Source organism: Lepisma saccharinum, chromosome 16 (genome assembly GCF_977018435.1).
Source record: "Lepisma saccharinum chromosome 16, izLepSacc3.1, whole genome shotgun sequence".
NCBI lineage: Eukaryota > Metazoa > Arthropoda > Insecta > Zygentoma > Lepismatidae > Lepisma > Lepisma saccharinum.
In genome coordinates, this window is record NC_139244.1 from 46,468,294 (window position 1) to 46,484,767 (window position 16,474).

Sequence of the window (16,474 nt, forward strand, 5' to 3'; positions counted from 1 at the left end):
ACAAGCCGAGTGAATATCCAGCACAAATAATATTTTCCATTAATACTTTTACATTTCATAGTTACTATACTGAAATGCACAGTTATTGTATTTTGTTATTAACTTTTACAAGTGTCGTTCAAGAAAGGACTTTAGAAGTTAGAAAAAAATACTCATCTAAAATTATAATTTGAATTCTGAAAACTGTGAAACCATTTATTCCTTGGATTAAATAGTAGAATATGAAAATATAATCTGGTTCCTGTATTTTTCACACATTTTTTCGATCTAATGAATATTTTGCATTGATTACTCTGTTCGAATACTAACCAAGTAAACTTTATTTCTGTTATTAACAATAAAAATAACAAACTTTCAGCTTTTTTTTGGAACTTGAAATGAAGGATGCCAATTTCCGGGGGGGAGGGGTGGTGGAGGTCGACGACTGACCTACCGACGCCCATGGCGAGAGCGATTATCAACAACCAAAAGGCAAATGCGTTATAATATGATTATAAATAGTTCCAACTTTTAAATTTAGTCAACACATGTGCGTTAGACATTTATAATTTTAGAAACACATAAAATATTTTCATTTGATTTGATCAAGTGCCGACTTGAGAGCCTACTCCCTCGTGTTTGTGTCCAATCTTTTCGCTTTACTGCCTAAATCCACTGATTTTTCGTATCGGGTCTGTCTGAAAACGATGCATAGATACCTAGATACCTGAGAACATTGTTTGTTCCCTATCTCATGTTGAAACCAAAAGCCACACAAATATTGTCGCCTTTTCGGAAGAAACTGCCTTTACAAATTTGAATTCAATGTTATTCTTTTCAAAACCGGAAGTGCAGTCCCCGCCAGCGTCAAGGAAGCACAGAAATGTAAACATCCGGTGAATAGCGCCCATAAATATCTAATTTAAATAGTGTGTAGTAGTAATTAATTTTACTTCCTTAGCAGGATTAAACATCTGGTGTAATAATATACTGAGAAATTCATCTTCAAGGCTTATAGATGGCGGATACTGATTGGGGATGAGCCCCTCCAGCAAACAAATTCTTGCTACTGGCCTGCCGGGGGAGGTTGTTCGGATTGCAACTTAAACTGTTAGATTGTTTAGCATTGTTTCAAAATATCATAACACTTGCAAGAGCCCTTCTCTTCCCCAAGTACATTTATTGTCTATTCGAATACACCATAATTGTTGTGCTTGAAAATCGATCTACAAGAGTGCATTCCAACAGCGTCACTTTATGTTTAAAAAATCGAAGAAATTTCAGTGGAAGTTTTAAAAAACGCTTATGTTGTTTGTAATTGTGTATATCAATTTTGAAACAAACAAAGTTGAGGCTCTACATGTAATAGAAGCTATTAAAGTGACATGTAATAATCAAAATACAATTCAATTTCGAATTTCTTTAATAAAGTTATCCGAACAAAGTATTCACAAATGAATTTGAATGTATACAAATATATACATCACGCAAAAGTTAATGGAACTACAATACATACATACAAAATTTGAATTTAAAATGCGATAGTTGTTCTTTATGCAAATGCTTAATTTCATACGACATGAATATGTTTATGATTTCTGAACAATGACATGTTATTCTTACGTCATGCAATGAAATAAATAATGGTAACATGAGGAACACTGTGTACATTTACATGTATTGACAAAATTGTTGCCATTATACGTATATATTGAAATGGTAACAACAACGTTAAGGTAGTGTTCCGAATTTAAACTATGTATCACATAAATGCTAAAAATGTTATAAAAGTTGCCAAGAAATCAATCTTAAAAACAATAAAAATAAAACAATAACATTACAAACGTAAATCGCAACATACAATATACATATACATCACATGTATTATAAATTACATAACCTTCGTAGTTTTCAAATACTCCCTCTGTCCCATAATTATTGTCCGGTACACTTTTGTTTGTTGTCCCATAATAATTGTCCGATATTCAAACTGTGACATTGGTGTATACAGAAGAAGAAAATGAAACACGGGAATGAGTCATACAACGTTATTACTCAAGGATCAGTACAAATTGGCCGCTCAAGTTTTATAAAAAAACATAAATAAAAATTTGCCATTTTGGCATACCGGACTATAATTATGGGACAGAGGAAGTAATAAAATCTACTAAAATCCTCGTCCTAAAGTCCTCGTCATTTAATATGTGATTCAAGCTTTATATATAGACAAGAAGCAAAATTCACACAAATTATTTTGATCATAGCTCAAAGAACCTTCACTTTTGTATACAATCATAAATTAATTTATTCTCTTGGTAAAACGAGATTGAGTGTTTACTAATTTAACATGCAAGAGTCGCCTCCCGGATGGCGTAGCGGTAACGTCGCCGCCTTGTTCGATACCCGGTGGAGGCACACTGGTTCGGATCCCACTTTAAACTGTAGGTCTAGTCCCGATTAGCCTTCCTGTGAATAAAGTGGACTTAAAACAACAAATCAATCAATCAACATGCAAGAGTAATTTTTACACGTTCTATTTTTGTTTCAGTTATTCATGAAGTCAATATGAGAGTACCTTGAACAGTTTGTCAATATTTATATATTAGCCATTTTAAAAAAATATATCGTGAAATAAAATAAATGCAGGATTTTGTTCTACATTTGTAAGTTTGAAGCACACTTGATGCAAAGAAGGTGAAATACACCATTGACAGAGGTAGCTTCCAATGGATAGAAAAGAATAACAATTTATATGCCAGAGACAAACATAGTAATAGTTCATATCTTTACCAGAACGTGTAAAGTACTACTGTAAGTAGCCAATGTTTTATGAAAGGAAATCAATACACTGCAGTAGATAATAAAAACGTGCGTGAATAATTTTAATATTTGAAGTCATTTTTCAATTGGCTAAAACTTAGAGGCCTCCAAAGATCATAGAGGGAACCTCTCTTGTCTTTGGAGGCCTCTACTTGTCTTTAACATTTGATGTACTAGTATTTGTCAATGGACAAAATCTTTAGTTTTGTCCAGTTCTTGTTGTAGTTCTATAATCCACTTCTATCAACACTAATGAAATAATATTTCCAATAATGTAATATTCTTGGCCCACTATTTTCATTCTTTGGCTCAAAATCCAGCAACCGTTTACAACAAAATGACCTTGGCAGCGGCTTATACAGAAGTACATCTTCAAGTCCCTGATGAAACTTGGTTTTGTTAATATTTAGGCAAATCAAGAACGTTCCAAAAAAGGTTGGTCTTACTTTTCCCAATAAAACTTGTCCGTCATGAAGATATTCACTGGTAACAACAGCACAGCACCTCAAGGCAGTTAGGAATATAATGTAGAAGCGAATAACTTAAAATAATAAAAATACAAAATGCACCGAACACTTCAAGTGTCAATCTAGGTAAATTCACTGTTTTCTTTGTACTAGTATCAAACGACAACATGGCATTCAGTGGTTACTGTATCGGCGACTTAAACCTTGAATAGGAAGACAATCACGAACGAAATGTACATGTCGCAACTATGACACAGATACATTAGACTTCGGATTAACGTTCAGTCTAAAGATAACACACACTTATCTTGTCAAGACATTACGTTGCTTGCGAAACGAATATTTATTTACGGGATCAGATGGCATAGGTCTTACTACCGATCCCCAGAACAGGATGAGTTTGCTAGGTTCGTGGCGAATAAAGAAGAAGAATGGTCGATCGACTCTGAAAGTAATGTGCGATCCATCGCGAGTCACAGAAATTGCTGTCGCAGCTGCTGCTACCGTTCCTGTTTCGGTGACATCTATCTCCACCTTGTGCACGACATCGTCAGCGTAAAGTCCACCGGCTGCAGATATCCCGGTGAGGTTCGAAGTGGTCGGGTTGAAGAGGGTGGTGAGACCGAGTTGCTGCAAGGTGTTCCTCAAGTGTAGAACACTTTCTAATCTCATCCGAGGGACGCCCAAAATCACAGGCTTCACTCGAGCAGAATCGACCAGCGAATCCAAGGTGTGGATAGACAATTTGGACTCAAGTTCCCTCAAACCTGCTTCTCCGTGTCGGTCTGGTAGGAGGATGTACATTGTTGCAACGTCGTGCTCGTATGGAAGTCCGACAAGTTTGCACCCAATCTCACGATTGTCCACGTATGGCACTTCGACATTGTTACCCATCAGTAGGACTTCCAGAGTTTCCGTTTCGCTGACATGGAAGTGCCTCTTCTGTGTGATTTCGTTTGGGAACGGGTACTTCCAGGCGCCATTGAAGTACAAGGCACTGGCGATTATAACGCGCGTAGACGGAGCTGGTGGTCTTTGAATGAGGTCCTTAATCTTCCCGTTAGTGCGACTCATAACCCAGGAATTGATTTTCTGCTTTGCCTCCCAGCTACGATTGATGAAATCAAGATTCACAACGTCACTGTGATACACATCGGTCGACGATCTAGCGAATTGCGGCCTCACGGGGAAATTGTCTTGAATGAAAAGACCACTAGCGGATTTCAAGCTAAAACCTGGCTGACTAGTCGAATTGAAGCGATCCAGGAGAAGTCCAAACTGCTCATGAACTAACTTGCTGTTCCCTGCTATTTCCACGCCTGATGCCAATCCCATCACTTTCGCCACTTCATCGTAGGTTTTTCCACCAGCACCCAAAAGTACAAGGGCTAATGCTGATGCAATGCTAATGGGAGAGAACACCACATTGTCCCCAGTACCCGCAATCTGGCGCTGCACACCATCCACCTGCAAAGCTAACTGTAGTACGCCTCTGGAAATAACCCCGTCCACTCTCTTCTGCCAAGCGCTGGTGTTTTCGGCTTTAAAAGTGATACCGTCTGAGTTGTAAAAGCCAACCGAACTGGACCAGCCATCGTTGATTGGACGTGAAGGTGCGTTTCCAAATGGTATTAACCTGTGCGTAGGTTCTATGTCTTCTGCGTTAGGCCCTTTCTGCCACTTGGATGGTAAATATCCTGGAAACCAAACTGAAGATGAAACCAGTTGGATGGAACTGGTCACGATGAAGATGCAATGAGCTGCTCTTAAACAATCCATCTGCAAAGAAAAATAAGCACATTTAGTCATGGAAAGTGGCAAACATCACGAGACCTCGCGATGGTATAACTATACATGGTATAGTTATACCATAGAGTATTAGAACTATGTAAACATCCTAATTTTTCTAAATATGCTAAATTAGTTCTCTTGGAAAAATAGCATAAAGTGCATGACATATTTTCAAATAATTATTGCGCAGATGTCATTCCTTTAACTAGCCTCCCCAATGGCGCAGTGGTAGCATCGTCGCCTTGTAATCAAGGGGTCCCGGGTTCGATACCCGGTGGAGACACAAGTGGTTCGGATCCCACTTTAAACTGTAGGTCCAGTCCCGATTAGCGTAACTGTGCATAAAGTGGACTTAAAACAACATATCAATCAATCAATAATTCCTTTAACTGCCGAGAGGATAGTCATTTTGCCGCCCTGGGCGGTGGCGGCAGATGCCGCTCTCTTTCGACCCCCCGTCATTACGCAGCAACGGGAAATTGAAAATCATATTATTCCTAAGTAAAACGTGAAATTATAAAACAAATAATGAGACTTGTTACCCCATTTCGATACTGTTAAGCACAAAAGGATATCTCGCTCGACCACAGTTAAACTTTAAAAAATGCGACATACTAATTTTATATTATTATTATATTTTATGAAAACTCTCTCTCTCTCTCTCTCTCTCTTAAACGTATCTTAAATGTAACAAGTATTAGGAAAGACATGAAAGCTTGACTTCATATGTTTACCCTTGTAGGTCTGTGATATATGATTGGATATTTAAAGGAATTACATGTCATATTCCCAGATCTCCGCGTGGGTGATCTGAGGTATCAATTCTTTCCTGCGTTGTCCCCGCATAAAGCGGCTCTGGGCTTCACCCAGCCTCAAATTAATGGGTACCTGGGGGTAACTATCCGAGGTAAAGGCGGCCGGAGAGTGGTGCTAAGCACATCACCTACAAAATGGCCGAGATCGAGAATGTGTGTGGCCCTACCCCCACACCATCTAAATGTGCCTTGATGGCATGGTTCTATATACACAGGGAACTTTACCTTTGCATCCTAATATTAATATTCGTATAATGCTATATTGTACAAAATGGAAACAAGTGTGTTTCAGGCATGATTAACCGAAGATAGTGTTCTTATTAGCCTTATTTTTTTAAAAAAAAACTTGGTTCACCACTTGCCACGGTTACCGACAAAGTTAATAAATTCGATTGATTGATTGATTGATTTTTGATTGATTTGGTGTTTTAAGTCCACTTTATGCACAGTAAGGCTAATCGGGTCTGGGCCTACAGTTTAAAGTTGGATCCGAATGACTTGTGCCTCCACCGCGTATCGAACCCGGGACCCCTTGATTACAAGGCGACGACGCTATTAATAAATTCGAAGTTCTACACTCACATTAGGTGCAAAATCATGACCCTTTATCAGTTTGAGGTCTCCTTTGGTGTAATTGTTTTATTATAGCCGAAAACACTTTTAGATCATCATTTAATTCAGTAGCCTTCATGTGTTAACATTCTGGCAAGTTTTCTACACTTTTCAGACAAAAGATCAGATGCCATGTCTTATGCTTACTAATATCATTAAAAAAAAATGAAAAATTCACTATGATGTTCAAGCTGCTCAAATCATTCTCTTAGAGCTAAAACAATCGTCTAGGCCCTGGTAATAAGAATCAACTATGTACAGTGGGATCCATGAGTATTACCATGCAAATCGTCCATCACCATGTTCGTGCACTTTATTTGGCCCAATAAGAGCTTCAAGAATTAAAAGAAAACTCAAAACAAGCTGTCGACAACGTCTGCACCAGCATACATAAAAATCCATCGCTTAAAAACACACAGGATGTAAGAGAAAAACTAATGAAAATAGTCATGGACAATTTGCACGGTAATACTCATGGATCCCACTGTACCGTTTTTGTGGATCTTCAACAGTTTCATCATACTGAAACTACTTCTTCTTTCGATTTCGGCCCTGTTCAGTGTTGCCTTTTTTTGGAGCATCTATATCTAAGTTCGATGCCAATTCTTTCTCATCAACCGGGGCTCACAGGTCGCCGCACCCCGAGTGAAGGGAGGGAAGCCCTGCCAGGCTGCCAAGTAGCGTCTAAGAAACTTTGAAATTTTTCATCATTACTGCTTTTTTCAAAGCGCTGATATGTTTGCAAAAAATCATCTAACACATCATAGATTAATGTTTTGAATACATTTGCTCATTACATTACGTGGAGGAAGAAGTCATACCAGATAACTGGTGAGCTAAGGAATGTGAAGCCATACAACTGGTTTGCAATACACTGAGCCTCCTGTTCGACCATTTGGACAATTTTATTGTCGCTACTTATTTGAAGGAGCGCATCATAGACCTCTGAGTTAAGGCATCAAATCTGCTTTCCCACCTTGTGTTTTTATCCAATCTTTTCGCTTTACTGTCTAAATCCACTGATCTTTCCGTATCGGGTCTGTCTGAAAACGATGCATAGATACCTGAGAACAATAGTTTGTTTCCAATCTCATGTTGAAACCAAAAGCCACACAAATATTGTCGACTTTTCCGAAAACACTGCCTTTACACCTTTGAATTCAATGTTATTCTTTTCAAAACCGGAAGTGCAGTCCCCGCCAGCGCCAAGGAAGCACAGAAATGTAAATATCCGGTGAATAGCGCCTGCCCAATAGCCTCATTGTAGGCAGATACCGGACTGGCCAGATCATTGAGACAACAAGCCACAAGGGTTTATCAAGACTTTATCCTTTGAGGCGGGGGCTGCAAGTTTGTTTTTAGGAGGAGTGTAACAGTTATTTGCTAATAATTATGTTCATAAATTGGGCCTTGTGAAAAATTGTAGGCGAGTTTGAGGAAACTTTCGGGTGTGTGGAAAAATCACTGTCCTGTAGCCCTCTGACCAATTCCAAAACACACAATACATACTTAACAGCCTAATTAAAATAATATTTATATTCTAAGACATGACATGTAAATTTTAGACATTTCAATTTACGCTCCAAGAAAATATCAAGCTTACATTGTTGTTCATAGATGGCAGCACAAGGACAATAATTTTTGTTGGTTACAAAGATCAAGTAGAGTTTGACATTTGATAATTCTTTTATGCTCTTTTATGCGGTAATTAAGGTACAAAGCGCCTGAAAAAAGTCACATTAATTCGTTATTAAGAATTGTAATTTGCAGTTAAGTATCGACTCTTCCAAACGAACAACAATACTCAATTTATAAAGGAAGTTCCAAGGCAATTCGTGGGCGGAAGTAAGGAAAGTTAGTGGTAATCATATTATGACTTGCTCTCGCAAAGAGATTAATAGAGAGAAACACAGGTTTGCGTAGTTACTGCTAATAAAAAGGAACTGTATATTTCCTGGAAACTGTGGGTCAATTATATATTTCACACCAGGCGCGGAGCGTCCATGTAAGCCGTGTAAGCCGGGCTTACACTTTATTAATTCTAGTAAAATGCATGTAATTATATGGCAAAATTCGTAAAAACTTCAAAGTTCATCTCGGCCTGATACCAGTCTTCGAGATCCTGTTTGTTAGATTGCAACACTTCACACCAGATGGCACATGAGAACTCCCGCATTTTGCTTGGGGAAAGTTGTAAGCCGTCTGAATGTTGCCTTACAAATTTCTGACCGCGAAGGAGCAGTGCCTACCGTCGCCCACCGTATCTGGAAGGAGAAGAACAGGGAATATAGGGAGAAGAGCGCGTCGAAACCCTAGGTGTGTAAACCTACGGGCAGAGGCTTACAGCAGCGTTGCAAACCTCATGTTTAGAAAAAGTGTTGTTCATGGACGTCCGCAGTATTTCTTTCCACCAGGGAGGATTAAGCAAAGTATTTTTTCAGGGGTTGGGGTAAACTAGGTATATTTCCCTTCTCAAAATATACTAATTCAATTTGAAGTTAACATTTTTCTGCAACGCCCTTACAATAATTAACAATTTGATGTGACTGAAATGAAATTATATGTGTGAAAATGGTTGACATTCATTTTTCAGGAAGTGCCTCCTCCCCTTGCCCCTTCTGGACATCCATGGTGTCGTTTAAACTCCGAAATTATGCTACATACTACTAAATTGTTCTGGGATTTTCATATTATAAATATTAATTTATAACAAAAACAAATATAAATTTGAATGGTTCAACCAACGACATGGGTTCCACGTTATGTGAAAAGTTTGAGAAAATTCAACCACAACGAAAAGCGGCCCTGTTGTTTTATTTATATCTCCAACTTACAAACAACTTTTTAAACTTGTGCGAGATTTAGCACCATTATGCTTGGGTTGGCTTCACTGAATACGCGGCAGCGAGACACAGGTCCTGCAAGAGGAGGGGCTCCAGCGTTGTCGGGTATGAATGGTTGACTGCAAAGGAAATTTGAGCCGGTGGTGCTTCAAGGAGGTTTTTTTTTCCAGGAACAGGGAATTCTGAAGCAAAAAACTAACAGGAAGGGGAAAAAGGAGAAACCTAGAAATGAGCGGGATACGTAAAAACTAGATACACATTGATGTGCTAAATTCTTGTTGTTTCTATTTTTCGCTTGTAGGAGAGCATAAACATTAGACATATTAAGACTCTGTTTTCCGTTTATGTATGAACTCAGCTGGTAATAATTGAGCTAAAAAGTGAAATAAATAAGTAAATAAATGTTAATGAAAACTGAAGATTGAACCAATTTTACAAATTTCATGTCAAATGTGAACCAAATATTATTAATTACATAGTCCGTGATTCAAACACTCTTCGAACAACGTACGAAAAGCCTGTTTCTGATCTTTTAGGTGCTAGATTTGCTTTTACACTATCCTAAGAAAACACTTACATGTCCTTTGATAGAAATTTCTGGATATATCCCTACAATTTGTGAGCATTTCTTTTATATTTTATATTGTATTTTTTTTTTTACTAAATATAGGGAATTTTAAGGCAAGAGAGGGAATTTATTTATATCCGAAAGGGATATTCCCCTCACAGTCCGAAAGATCACTGCTTTGAGCAGTGACCGATTTTGGATCTGGTTTCTTTTTGTTTTCCCCTTCTTGCTGTGTGTTTGTTAAAGTCTCGAGACATTGCTTTTGCGAATTCCATCTATTGAAAAGCGGACTGTCGTCCCTGTGCTGTGGTGTAATACAGTAGTGAAGTGCATTATGGAATAAAATGAGTGTGATTGTGCGGTGGGGTGGAGAACTTGTTGAAGACGCCGTTGTCCAGCAAGGATTTTGCTGCCAAGAAGAAACTTGTGGATATAGGTAGGCCCACCCCTTCCTTCTCTAGCAGACATAGTAACAGAAACGAAAAATAAAGTGCGCCGATTTTGCGATTAATGATACGGAGCTGATACTTGGTTATGCGGTTGTAAAAAGTATTCAGCACTTTTCTGTTTCCTTCTGTTTTCGTTTGTTTATTATTATTATTATTATTATTAATTTTATCTAACTTTGCATATTTTTTATCGTTACGTTACTCATTGTGATAGGAATAACACTGACTTAATTATCAGATATCCAGAATTTTTAATTTGGTGAAAAATTCCAGGGAAGTGTTCTGAAAAATTGGGGGGGGCGGGGGTCGATGTGTGTGGATAAATCACTAACCATGTCAGCCTAAAAATAAGCACAACGGGAAATAGCCTTCGTCATGCTAGGCTTACACTGTTGGAAAGGTCACGCTCCGCCACTGTTTCACACACATATTTTAATTTGCAGCAGTGTCTTGGGGGGGGAATGGGATGTCATGACTCCCCCCTGAAAAATCATTGCTTGCCACCTTCCCTTGTCGGGAAAATCCCGCGGACGCCCATGGCAGAATAACTCAGACTCTCTCACATCCGACACATGAGAAATCAAAGGAAGCATCCCCCCAAAACAGAAGCGAACAACGCAGCCAAATGTCATCACTGTCTTGCAGCTTGTTTGCACGTCGCTGTGATTATCAGGACCGGAAACCACACCGGAAGTTATTACTCGACGTAACTGCCACTCTCAAGGGAAGTAATCTGACATGTAAAGCACCCGTGCAGCTATTCCGCCAGCAGCCATTTTCTTCTGATGTGCAGCGAATGCGATGCTACTAAAAGCACCCAGTAGTTTCACCTGCAGGTCAGTTACGCTTTGGGAAAAACCCAAGTAGGAAATGAAAAGTGGGATACAAAGCTGAACGACATTGGGAATTCCGAGTTGAGAATTCTAGGCGAACAGATTGTTAACCTCGACAGGGAATACATCACGAACAGGTGGCGCCCCTGACCCCCCTTTTAGTTGAATGGTTGACGCTCTTCCTTTTGAGTTTCATGTGCCGGTACATCTTGAGGATAATTGTGGCTCTATTCGATTGATTTTCCTTCGCTTTTCTGCAACTTTGGGCTAATTGCGAAGATAGAGATGAAGGGTGATGAAATTGCTGAAAGGACAATCACAAATCCACATGGCAGGGCGCAACACGAACCACACAGAGGATTATACTGGCTGTGGGTCAAGACGCCAGAGCCTCGTTAGTATGCACAATGCAGTTAAGGGAGAGGAGAGTTTGACATTTGGATGTCACCCCTTACACTCCGAGGTCGCTATTTGAAAGAAATATTAGCACAGCCCGCCTTCGTATCAGATGGTGAAATGCTTCATCTATGTGTGGAAGCACAGAATATTTCTATCACTATATTGTTAAGGTGCCTCTGGAAGCCATTCAGCCTCAAAATAACGTGCCAGAGGAGTAGTTCACAAATCGAGAGGAGAGACTAAGGCCACATCGAGACTTGAAGAGACGAGGAAAATCGAACAGTAGCTAAATGTCCAATAGTCTCGTCTCATTCGAGAATTAGTAACTTCCCCTTGGAGGGTTGGTAGGAGTCGCCCCCTTTTATCTGGCATGCCCCCTCCAAAAAAAGTTTAATACTGGAAAATATGGTAAAATTTTGGACTGACTTCTAAAAAGAATTCAAATCTTCCTTTCAAAAAATCTACGCACGCCACTGATAATACATAAGAAATTATGCCTCAATCAAAATTGCTTTACTATGCGACTTAGTGATGGATTTCGTCATTCTACTACGCTTTTCTGGTACTTTTGGCTAATCACGACGATGAGGATGAATGGTGATACTATGAAATGTCAATAGAAACACGATCAGGACACAACCCAAACAGCACTGAACTAGCTGTGGGTGTTCAGACGTCAGAGCCTCATATGAATGTGAGGTTGACATTGATACTTAAAGGCCTTCTGTGAAGGCCACTGTGACGTATTGAAATAAAGAAGAGCTAGTTTAATGTACTAAACCAACACTTTGGTATTCCTAATCCCGAAAATTCATTGCCGAAGCAACATAGGTCTTCCATGTGTTATCCTGGTCAAGACCAATCCATTTTTCACCATGCTTACAAATTTCCTCTAGGTCAATTTTTAATATCGTCATTCCATCTTTGTCTTGCTACAGGTCAGGTTGTAGGTCTTTCCTACATCAGGAAAACCTTATGTTAGTTTGTTGTCATATTTTTTTTATATGTATCTGTTACATCGAAACGAGACTGAACAAGATCGAGACTCGCCCTTCGAAACTGTTGCCAAAGGGTGAAATCCCATCTCGACTATAGGAATTTACCGAACAGCACATATCAATCCAACTCAATGGTATTTTCCTCACTGTGCTTTTACCACGTTAACGAATACCAGTAAAAGTGGTCATGATGGAACCGATTGGAACGTTTGATAAAATCCATATGATTGCGAAAGTGAAAGTAAATGCCCGGAATTTGCAAATCCACTTTCGCAACAAGGACAGCAGGTCCATTTACTCATGGTTTATAGATTTATGGCAAGACTCTAAGTACGGTCTCACCAATTAAGGAAAAAAAATGTCTGTGCAATACGAATGAGACACATAAAAGAGCTGATGAATAGCCTTGCTCAGTCGCATAGAAATAACTTTTGTATGGAGAGGGAAGCAATTCCTATTAAACTAGACGAAACCGTATTTCCCCATGTTTCAACATGTCCAGGCCTATTTCGCTTCTTGGAACAACCAAGAAAACACGTATACTAAACACCGGTTCATTTTCAGCATCTGATTGTTTATTAGCAACAATTATCCACTGAATCGTAATATCTATTTATTACTTCTATAAAACAACCCGTATTGTCCAGTGGCGTTCTCAGAAATTGTGTAAAAGGGAAGGGTGATATGATCCTAAGGAGTTATAACTGTCCTTCCTAGTATAGAGCTCGCCACATACAATCATGCGTTGGAAAGATTACCTTCATTCATGAATGTAACTTTTTTTTTGTATTCTTTATGTTCATTTAAAAATATACCCCTTTCCCAACAAGTTTTACGAATTGCGTATCTTATAAATTTAATTATGTATATTCAAGTTGTCTATGTAAACATTGTTGAGTGGTTGAAAACGTCAACGTCATTAGTTCATTCTTAGGATTAACATAGAAAAAACAAGAAAAAAACTACAAACAATAAACACGATCCTAAATGCTTGTATCAACATCTCATTCTTCTTCGATTTTGCTGCTTCATTGTTTTATTTAACGTCGCTTAATTATAACATTAGGTTAACCGCGACAGAAAGAATCTGCAATAACCTTTATGAGCGGTACAGTCGTACCAAGAAGGGAAAGACAGCGGTCACGAACTAAAATTGACAGTCATTTGTTTTCTTCTCTCTTTCTCTCCTGCGCCTGTGCCCGAGTGTCGCCGAATTTATAACTCCTCCCCATTAATTCGTTATCAAAAACTTCAACAACGTTTAATATTGCGTCCCTATTTTATCTGTGTACGGTTTTCCTTTTCTTGTTTACACAAACACTTGTCACTGAATAAAGGCGACGACAATGTGCTGAAGAACGCCATACATTTTGGCAACGCAAGATTGCAAGGCAAGCAGCTCATTGCCTCGTCCACGCCCCTCTTGCTCGTTTAGGGTTGGAAATTCGACAACACCAACAGAAGATTTTTCTCTTCTTGATAAAGTAATATACAGTGCAGAGTCACGTGACTACAACAGCCAATCCGCTTGTTTTGAAGCTCCTTCTAGGCATCCAGGAATTCTAGCAACATGCTTGGCCTATCTCCCGCAGTGTTGCGAGCTGTATAATCAGTTCTATATTTTACCAGCTTTTTACATATCAACTTCCTTAGGGAACGTGGGGTCAAGGGACATTTGACCGCTCCTAGATATGATACTAGTACTGGCAATTACAGCCTGTTAGGAGAAACAAGGAACATACACGCTTTACCCATTCATTATTCACTATTCATATTATAATCCATTTTAAAGGACTAAGTCGAACCGAAGTAACATGAATGGTATCAAACCCATACTGCACCACATACCAAAATACAAATTGAAAGATAAGCTAATCAAGCTAGCGGGCTCATATCGCGCTACTACGCCTGGGGTCCGGGTTCAAATCCTGGCCTGGGTATGGATGTTTGTGAGTGTCCATTCATGAATTTCATCATATCATCACTCATCCCCATCTTTGCAAAATTAGCCAAAAGTGGTTCAAAAGGTAAAGTAAAATAAGCAAATCAATCAATCTTTCTAATGCTCACAATTGCCCCAAATATAATATTCCTATTGACCCTCACAATAGGAACCCTCATTTACATTTCCTCGACCTCATGATACGGAGCCTGAAAAGGCCTAGATTTAATATCCTTTATTCCATTCGCGTAAAAGTTTATTTTTTAAAATTGCCATGTCAGGTACGCTGAAGGGTATAAAACAAACATAACATTCCTAATTTCAAATTAGATTTAAACCCAGGACCTCCCTCGTTCTTCACAGGGTGGTAGCCACGAGATCACGGAGCTATTCGTCTCGATGACAGAGCGCACCTCTTTTCAGAAGGAACTGCGTTCGAGTCCCGGCTGCGGAATAAACGTTCCCTTCTATTCGATTTTACAATCTTCATAGTTCCGATTATTCTAAATAAGTAGAAAAGCGACGTAAACAAATAATACCATGGAGGTATTTTGAAACGCCAGTCTTTTAATCCGTGTAATTAGTGGGTCCAAGGTTCGATTCGTCATTAGGTACATTTCAAATATTCGGATACCACACAAAACTGGCCTGTACTGAAGTTGCAAAGGCATTTTGACTTATCACGTAATTGTATATATTTTATCCAAGAGCAATTACCGTATTTCACTTGAGATGCGGAATAGTCAGAAAACCTTCCCAGGAAGAAATGAATGTCGAAGGTGACCGCATGCAAGCGCAAGAAAGAAAAAGAAACCATCCCACCGGAACGTCTTATCTTGCGACTCTGACCTTCAACGGGCTTTAGCTACCTTGTTGTATTGTACTGCATGCGTATGACGGCAAATGTACGGTGGTGGAAAACATGTTTTGACTGCAAATCCCAAGCGTTTCGAGTCAGATATTGCGTAGGAGCTTCCTCAGCGGTGTAGGGACGTTAGGAGAAGGATGTCCCTGGTTCGATCCTCTTGGTGTTGAATCAATTGGGGAGCTACTTGAAATGAATTGATTTGCTTTATTTTACTTCGCTTCTTGTGCCACTTTTTGGCTAATTTGCGAAGATGGGGATGAGTGATGATATGATGAAATTGATGAATGGACACTCACAAACATCCATGACCAGGCTGGGATTCGAACCCGGGACCCCTGGCGTCGATGTGCTAACCACTCCGCTATGGGGACCGGCAACAAAGAGTAGCAGGAAGCGATCTAGGATAATTTCAGCAACGACACTCGAGTTGAGTCTTGAATTGAGTATTTTTTTGTTTAAGTCCACTTTATACAAAGGTAAGCTAATGGGGAGTGAACCTACAGTGGAAAGAGGGATACGAACCAGTGCCTCCACCGAGTATTCTACGAGACTCAATACACGGACCACTGTTTGTGCCAATGTGACTCCGTAAAAATATACCGCAACTTTACGGTGATGGCACCGTAATTTCATTCTACAGTATTTTCACTGTAAATAAGAGAGACTTGAAAACGCTTGATCCAACTACTGGGATGTAAGGAATGGGCTTTTTTTTTTAAGACACTCAAATGTCAAGCTCTCTTCCACGCACATCATCGTCACCTTCAGTCAGGGCCAAGTGTTTGTATCATCATGAAGGGGAAAACGCCGAGCTCCGTGGTGGAGTCGTTAGCACAGCGCGCTGGTACGACGCCAGGGTTCCCGGGTTCAAATCCCGGTCTGGGCATGGGTGTTCATTGTGAGTGTCCAACAATTTCATTATATCATCACTCATCCTCATCTTCGCGATTAGCTAATAGTGGCAGAAATGAGAAGTAAAATCAACCAAATCAATCAACGAGCAGTGGCAACGATTAGGAGTGGGGTTGGGGGAGGGCAGCTGCCCCTTACTTTAGGCCACTTTTGTTTTCCTTGATTATGCTAAACCTTA

General features: G+C 39.4%; 1 protein-coding gene across 1 annotated transcript in view; it reads right to left on the reverse strand.

Annotated features, from left to right (window-relative positions):
- Nucleotides 1–1,398: 1,398 nt before the first annotated feature.
- The window catches only part of LOC146000456 (leukocyte elastase inhibitor-like), a 32,453-nt gene continuing 17,377 nt past the window's right edge, over nucleotides 1,399–16,474 (reverse strand). The window contains exon 2 of the mRNA XM_083138114.1: nucleotides 1,399–5,045. Coding sequence (XP_082994240.1) covers nucleotides 3,570–5,045 — 1,476 coding nt within the window. The 3' untranslated portion in view covers nucleotides 1,399–3,569. The remainder of the gene's footprint in view (nucleotides 5,046–16,474) is intronic.